This window comes from Embiotoca jacksoni, unplaced genomic scaffold, assembly GCF_022577435.1.
Source record: "Embiotoca jacksoni isolate LCO1_2020_lvr unplaced genomic scaffold, fEmbJac1.0.p SCAF_93, whole genome shotgun sequence".
Classification (NCBI taxonomy): Eukaryota; Metazoa; Chordata; class Actinopteri; family Embiotocidae; genus Embiotoca; species Embiotoca jacksoni.
The window spans coordinates 368,825-377,483 of NW_027185451.1; the positions used below are offsets into that span (position 1 = coordinate 368,825).

General features: G+C 40.3%; 1 protein-coding gene across 1 annotated transcript; it reads left to right on the forward strand.

Moving 5' to 3' along the window:
- Window positions 1-306: 306 nt before the first annotated feature.
- ankmy2a (ankyrin repeat and MYND domain containing 2a) lies at window positions 307-8,246 on the forward strand. Its single transcript, XM_069141917.1, has 10 exons — window positions 307-475; window positions 990-1,054; window positions 3,344-3,482; window positions 3,609-3,707; window positions 4,214-4,374; window positions 4,961-5,175; window positions 5,404-5,539; window positions 5,732-5,860; window positions 5,993-6,122; window positions 6,732-8,246. The coding sequence occupies exons 1-10, from the start codon at window positions 409-411 to the stop codon at window positions 6,836-6,838; spliced, it is 1,248 nt and encodes a 415-aa protein (XP_068998018.1). The 5' UTR covers window positions 307-408; the 3' UTR covers window positions 6,839-8,246.
- Window positions 8,247-8,659: the final 413 nt, after the last annotated feature.

Here is an 8,659-nt window from a genome sequence, read left to right on the forward strand (position 1 = left end):
CGGAAAGAACAGGGGGGGAGAGAGAGAGAGAGAGAGAGAGAGATTATTAGTTGTGATTCAAAACAAACGTCAGTTACTAACAACATTTGCCATCATATCTTTTAAGTATATTTATCTGTCTGCGGTAATGATGTTATTCGTAAAAAAAAAAAAAAAAAAAAAAAAAAAATCTATTCGAGCTGTAAACGTTGCCGTAATTATTTCTGGCTCTCACACGCAACACCCCTCGCTGGGAGTTCGTAATGGTACGTTCCGTATGACAGCTCGACCGGAGCGAGCCTCGAGAGCGTCACAACGCGTCAGAAACCAACGGGAAGCGTCGTTTCAGTTAATATCAACAACTTTACGTTTTTTTTTTTTATATATCTGCGTCGCTTATAGTTCAATTTGAAACGTTGAATCACCGACATGTCTGCTCCTAAAAGGGGAGACTTGTCTTCAAGCGAAAAGGAGTTGTTTGACGTTATTACTGCCGGTAAGCCTCTTCTGCTAACGCTAATCCCTTTTTTTAAAAACAACAACAACAACAACAACAACACATACACAACGGTTAGCTTTCGTTAGCGCGTATGAAACGATGAGATATTATACAGGCAAAACAAACACGTCAGTTCAACACTTGTGCTGCTCGGAAATCACGGCTGATTTTCAGGGTTTAGTTTGCCGGCGAGGCTTTTGGTACCAGAGCTAACGTTAGCAAAATGCTAACAGCGTGTGTTTACTTCTGACAGCTTCAACATTTCCTGCTTTAATAAACATCGTAAATGAGTCGCATGTATTTTATTAACGTGGTTTCCTCGAAAGCACTGTGACAGACGAGTTCAGGACGTCATCTTTAAAAAAAAAAAAAAAAAAAAAAAAAAAAAAAATTGCAGGTTGTTCCGAGAGGCACCACTAACTGCCCTGCTGCTGGATTTATTATGCAAAAACATTGATTTTTATTTATTTTTAATTAATTTTTTTAATTTTTTTATTCTGTGTGCTTTTAGGAAACGTTCAAGAGGCCTCGAGGCTGCTGGGCTGCAGGGATGTTCGCGTCAACTGTTTGGATGAGGTAACAGGAGGGAACTCATAAAAGCACCTGATCTACTGGGTGCTGGTAGTTTGTTTGTTTGTGTTTTTAGTTTATTTATTTGCAAAACACTGTTAAAAAAAAACCCCAATACAAATAAGGATTGTTCGGGTAGAAAAAAATAAAATAAAGTTCTGTCCATTTTGTATCTAATGCCAGCCCCCATATTCAGTCTTAATATCAACATTTATGTATTTTATATTTGAGGTTTATGCTTGTGGTCTTATGATTAATTTTAAGCCTTAATATCAAGCCTGATTTTTTTTTTTTTGTTTTTTTAAATGGGCTTTTCAACAATCTTTAAGGGCTCTTATTTAATTTCACGCTCCGCCGCAGTTTTTTTTTTTTTTTTTCCAAGCGGATAAAGGTAGGTAGGTAGGTAGGTAGGTATATACTTTATTAATCCCCGAGGGGAAAATTTTTCGCCACAGCAGCATACATACAGAAGCAATGAGACAATAATAGAAACAATAGAATAAAATAATAGAATAGAATAATATAATCATAGAAAAGCAATAAAATAAAATAACAGTAAATAGCAGTAAAAAATATAAAATATAAAATGCACAGTATATACAGTATATATACAGTACATTATATATCTATATATATTATATACAACAAACCAATAAACACAGTCAACATATATATATATATATATGTATATATATACACATACAGTACAGTATATATCTATATATATAATATACAAGCAACCAAGAAACACAGTCAACAGTGTTATTGTACTGTGATGGATTTTGCCAGAGGTGAGTTATTGTACAGTCTTATTGCAGTGGGCAGGAATGATCTCCTGTATCTGTCCTTGTGACAGCGGAGCTGGAGGAACCTTTTAGAGAAAGTGCTCCGCTGTCCCTGCAGCAGGTGGTGGAGAGGGTGGACAGGATTATCCAATATGGATAATAGTTTGTTCAGCGTCCTCCTCTCCACCACCCTTTCCAGACTGTCCAGTTTGTAGCCGATGATGGAGCCGGCCTTCTTAACCAGTTTGTTAAGTCTGTTGGTGTCACCGGCTCCAATGCCGCCAGTTCCCGGTTTATTATAAAGCATCAGATTCAGATGAATTCCTGAAGGGTTTTTAGTAACACTGTCAAATATGCAAATGCAGTTTATTTTTGTAAAAGAGGAAACAAAGCTCTTCCATTGTTCAGTGACATGTGTGGGACAACGAGTCACCACACTTCAGGTCTTTGGATGAGCTCCTTCAAAGTCCTTTTTCTTCTTTGTCACTTTTTTCATGTCCGCCTGTCAAAATCAGGTGTTTGAAACGGATGTTTTCGTCAAGTTTTAGTCATGGATGCTGTGTGGATATTTTCAGTACTTCAGTTGCTTCCTCTCTCTCCTTCTTTGCATGCAAGGTGGTGGGGGGGACGACAAAATACAAAACAATATAATAATATGAAATATAAGGTAAACATGGGACTTGTTCACTGGCAAACATATTGTGTCTACTGTAAAAGGGAAAAAAAAAAACAAGAAATGTATTCAGTTCAATGAGAAAAGCACGAGTTTAACCTCTTAACACAAACAAAACAGCAAATTCTTATTTTTTTTGTGTGAAGGGCCGCGAACTTGTTGAATTATTATGTAATGTGTATTTTCACCGTAAGAGTCCAACAAACAAAATACTTCCACGTCTTTAATGTTTTTTTTTTTTTTTTTTGTAGTATATAAGGGGTTAATATGAAAAATAAAAGGACACCCAGGCTCACATTGAGAAAACAAATTTTCTGCTCGTGACATGTGACTAGTAAACGTCCAGAAGGCAAAGTGCAACGCATGTGAAGGGTATTTTGAAAAGAAAATGAGTATTTGAATAAAAGATTGATTGTTTTATGTCCTTTTCTTTTTCCAGCACAACCCTCAGTCACGCTCTGGTTTCAGCTTTCACGTGTAGTTGCTTATGTCTATTTATGTAAATTCTTTTATCACATGATCGATCAGCGATTCTGATTCTGATGATTCACACCGAATATCTTTGGGGTTTGGAGGGTTACAGTGAAAAGAAGAACGTAAACAGTCGCTGGCTCTCGCCCTTAATACGACTAAATCCCTTTAAGATTAATAGCAGTCATTAATCCGAATGCATTTTTCAACTTCCCAGGACATACGGAAACCGGTGAAGCTAAATAACCACCAGATCAGCACAAGATGGCAAAAAATGATTTTGTAAAACGGTTCAAACTCTTTATTTTCACATTTGAAATGTGTGATAAATGTACAAATGCGCCTTCTTCTTTCTCTCGTCCGCAGTACGGGATGACTCCCCTCATGCACGCCGCCTACAAAGGCAAAGCAGACATGTGCAAGTTGCTGCTGCAACACGGAGCCGACGTGAACTGTAACGAACACGAGCACGGCTACACGGCGCTGATGTTTGCCGGCCTGTCAGGTGCGTCACCGATGAAAGTACAACGTCAGATCCCGGCGAAAATATCTTTTAGATCGTGTGAAGATACAAAAAAAAAACAAAAAAAAAAATGGCCGGTCGTGACTCTCGTTTGCTTTGTTCCCGCAGGGAAGACCAACATCACGTGGATGATGTTGGATGCCGGGGCGGAGACGGACGTGGTCAACTCTGTCGGGAGGACCGCCGGGCAGATGGCTGCGTTCGTTGGTACGTTTGGATTGTAAAGTGTTCAAGTAAAAAAAAAAAAAAAAATTCCCCCATTGATTTTCTTTTTAAATACAGTTATCATGGAGATTCTTTCACTTCCTTTTGTCTCATGGGAGAGAAACGACAGTTTATGCTTTCATAATAAACACTTCTAGTCATAAGAGGCTGTGTTTTGTTTTTGTGCATACTATGTGTTGAATTATTAGATTTTAAAAAAGCATTTAAAGACCTTATTTTTTACAGAATATTTACTTTGTATTCTCTATTAGACTGTTTTAAAATGCTACGTCACCTTTTAAGAATTTTCATAAAATTTTGAACCACATGATTCTTGAAGTTAAAAAAACATCAACAGCGTAACACTACAAGTAAACTATTTCTATGTTGGGCAGTGATTATTATCGTAGAAGTGATTAAATATGATTCGTATTTAGTTGGTAGCTTTTTTTCTAATCTAAACTTTTTCCTCGACTGGAAACTTTTGCTAATTCGTTCTCCCTCCTCAGGGCAGCACGATTGCGTCACGGTGATCAACAACTTCTTCTCCCGCGCCAGACTGGATTACTACACCAAGGCCCAGGGTTTGGAGAAGGAACCCAAGCTGCCGCCCAAACTGGCCGGACCCCTGCACAAGGTCATCATGAGCACCAACCTGAACCCTGTCAAGGTAAGGGCATCGCTGGATTAGTGGATTTTAAAAGAGGATGTGAATTAAGATCCGCCACCCCAACTCAAACATCTTTTACTTAATTAAAACGAATAAAATACCCAAATGGGGAATGTCTATTTTTTTTTGGCTAATCCGTTCAATGTACGACCTTCAAAAATCAACGTATTGACACCGACCAGAGACGTTAAAGCTACGTTAATACACACTGAATTGCAAAATCTCAAACTATGTATCTTTCCAAACACTTGCTCCTTAAATACGAGGTCTAAAATGTGAAAAGAATTGAATGGGATTTTGGAGAAAGAGGTGTCGGATGTAAATTTTGTATTTAGTAATGTTTTATACCTGAAAACGATGACGGCGGTCAGCCGACAGTTAATCCCGGAGAAGAGAAGAAAAACCTTTTTATGTTGTTTGAAAAGTATATTTTCTACATACTCTGCCCCCCCCTGGAAAGATGTAATAAGTTGGGAGTTCCACGTTAACATTAATTACCTGAAAGAAAACCAGAAAACTGCTAGATTGAAAAACAACATTAAAAAAAACAAAAAATAAAACTTGATGATGGTTTCCCGTTTCTCAGATGGTGATGCTGGTGAAGGAGAACCCGTTGCTGGCCGAGGTGGAGGCGCTGGGAAAATGCCGGCGGGTGATGGAGCTCATCTGTGAGAAGTGCATCAAGCAGCAGGACATGAACGAGGTGCTGGCCATGAAGATGCACTACATCAGCTGCGTGCTGGGGAAGTGCGCGTCCTTCCTGAAGGACCGCGAGGACAAGCTGGACGGGCTCATGAAGAGGTGATTTCTGATTTATCGTAAATCCAGAACTCTTAATTTCGGGTCAAACTCGGTGGAAATTGTTTAATTTAACTTTTCTTTGTCTTTGTGTGTCTTGTTTCTTCTTCTTTTTTTCTTTTTTTTACATGCGTGTTAAAATTCCCAAAACATGTTGAATTAGCACTTAAATGTCTTTTGTGATGAGCATTTCCTAAGATATCTTGACCTTTTTAATTCCTGTTTCTGTAGTTTGCTGAAGGGTCGGGACAGCGACGGTTTCCCCGTGTATCAAGAGAAGTTCCTCAGAGAGTGCATCCGCAAGTTCCCTTACTGCGACGCCACTCTGCTGCAGCAGCTGGTGCGGAGTATCGCTCCCGTGGAGATCGTGAGTTGGAAAAATCAAATGGTTTCTAGTCTGGTTTTTATATCCCGTCCTCCGAGTGCATTTAAAACGTAGCGCTATAAAATGCTGAAACTGAGATCTGGTCATCATAAACTGAGGACGCGCGTCTCATCCAGATATAAAACTCTCGTTTGCTCGCTGCTCGGTTGTCTGATCCTCCCGACGTCGTTGCAGGGTAACGACCCCACCGCTCTGTCGGTGCTGACTCAGGCCATCACGGGCCAGGTCGGCTTCATGGACGCCGAGTTCTGCACCTCCTGCGGAGAGAAAGGAGCCGAGAAGAGATGCTCCATCTGTAAAATGGTGAGTGTCGAAACTCGCAGCAACGATTGTTCGTACGGGAACCTTCAGCTGCTATTTTTGTCTTTCGTTCTTTGATATTTAATCACTGCACAAATAAATGAACTCCTTTTTTTTTTTTTTTTTTTCCACCAGGTGATCTACTGTGGCCAAACCTGCCAAAAGATGCACTGGTTCACCCACAAGAAAGTTTGTAAGAAGCTCCAAGAGCAGAGAGAGGGGCAAGAAGAAGAGGCGGAAAAACTGAGGATGGAGCAGAGCGAAGGTATTTAAAATAAAAAAAACAGTCACTCCTCCAAAACATACAGATTACATCCAGAGAGGTGAATACTGCAAGTACACGTCACTGACTTAAAAATCATCTGCACACGAACTACAGGTTCAGTGAAGGACTCGGGAATTTCTTCTTTTCTTAAAGGAGGGCTGAGTTTATTGGTTTTAATTTTTGTAAGAAAAAAAACCCGCACATTTGTTCGATAAAATATTTGAAAACTACATTTTCAAAATCTGCAAAAATGAAAAAGAAAGAATATAAACAAATCTGACAAAAAATTAAATTCACTGGAGTTTAACTATTTTGTGTTTTTTCCGTTGCGTCATGTTGCATTTTTGCAAAATTTGTCTGTGTCTAATTACTGTAATCGCATGTTGCGAACATACAAACTAAGTGATTCATTCAGAGACATTAAAAAAAAAAACAATATTGTTTTTGTTTTTTAACCAACGAGTTAAAAAATGACACGCGTAGAAAATCTTATTCGAATGGACTTTAGTTGAATTTTGAATGTGGTCATTTCTTCCAGGTTGTACTTTGTGAGGAGGAAGTGAAGTTCAGTTTAATCTTTACATGCGGCTCGTTGTGTTGGTGTTTCAGAGGAGGGCGACGGCGTGCGGGAGGCCACCGACCCCATGCAGGAGCTCTCGTTGGCGCCCGGCGGCGACGTCGCCCCCTCGGACCCGACGGCGGAAACCTCCGACTGAGGAACGGCCTTTTAACGGTCGGCGCCGGCGAAACCCGGCCGCCTTCTCCGGGGAGTACCAGGTGCAGTCAAAAAGGTCCTGACGCGGTTCCCGGAGCGGGGTGCGGGGGAGGGGGGTATAACCTTCAGGAGCGAGTACACCCAAGTCACGTCGCTTGATCAACATTGGCGCCTGAGTTACTTGTATTTTTTATGACCACTGCTTTGTGAACTTTTTGTAAAAATCAGGACCTGAAAGTTGAGGAGAGAGAGAGCACACATCCAACTCGGTGTCGTCATTTGTTTGGGGGGGGAAACGGGTAGAAGTCACGGTTAACATCCTTACATCCTCAGTACATTCAAGTAGGGTGCGTTTAAAAAAAAAAAAAAATGCTGATATTGTGGTTTTCTGTTTTCGGTTGCTCCTGAACCTGACGCGACTCCTCGGACGGTGAAGCTCCGCCCCCTTCTTGAAAACGTGAACGTCCAGAGTTTGAGTTAATGAAACGTGCGTAACTCTTCGATCAAGCGACGTAACTTGTAATATCGTACTCACGAAGGTTGTGGCGTCCTCCCGCTCCGTTCGCACGCAACGGAAACGGTCTCCGAACTTTTATGATCCACCCTCAAACACCACAGACAGAAAATCCAGACAAAGGACTGGTCCAGCAGGAGAGAAGAACCTCCCGTATTTATTTATCAAACCTGAGACTGTCACCGCTGCAGGGAGACGCTAAACCATCCGAGGAATGTTTGTGCCACAGCCGTCGTCTTGTCGTGCTCGCTTTTTTTTTTTTTTTTTCTTCCCCCCAACGTTAATTTTTCAGATGATCTTCGTCATACGTGAATGTGAACACGCGAGTAGGCCGACGTGTTCGTGGTTCGAGGTCACCGGTTTTGGGAACACGCGAAGAGCTTAATGGTTCACATCCACGATATAAAAACGACAACAACAACAACAACAACAACTCTGCCTTAAGAAACTGTAGCAAACTGTGCGGGAAGGATGTGACGGTGTAGCCAATCAGAGCTGTTTGTTCGTTTGCAATTATACTTGACTTGTTATTGGGATGTTTTTTTTTTGTTGTTGTTTTTTTTTTTTTTTTACTGATGACCTCATGGTAGCTTGTGAGTGAATAGCATGGCTGCTCAATGTTGACCAAAAAAAAAAGTTATATTTTTTGAATATGAATGACATAAACATGAATTTATTTTTAGTGTGTCGTGAAATAATGCTCAGGATTTTCCAAAAAAAAAAAAAAGTATATATAACTAAATGAAAATGTTTTTCCCTTCAAATCAATCATCCACGAAAACACCTTGTCGAGTAGGAAATATCACTTTTGTCGCGTTCAGTTGAGCTTTGTTTGTCTTGAACACGGATGACAGCTTGATCTTAACTGCATTTAAATAAAGACAAACTTCACTGATTTCTGGAGACGATTCTCATATTTCACTAGTTTAGGCTTTATTTTTTCTCTCCCGTGTTCGAGCGATGATCCTGCAAACTGAGGCGGAGTTTCATGTTTCGTCTGCGGTGCAATTTAAACCAAATCGGATTAGATGGATAGATAAATAAGAGTTTCATTTCGGTCACTCCGTGTCATCTTTTGATAGATTTGCATCTTTGTGGCCACTTGTTGCTCTTTTAATGGGTCGTTTTGCATCTCGGTTTGTTGAATTTGTGTACTTGTGGTCATTTTATGCACGGGCTGTCAGTTTGGTTTCAGTTATCTATCATTGATCTGCAGTTGAGGCAGAAATCCAGCAGGGGGCAGAATTGAATTGAATTTTCAGGTTTATTCCTCCTCTGTTGCTTAAATGTGTGCTGTGGAGGTCCACA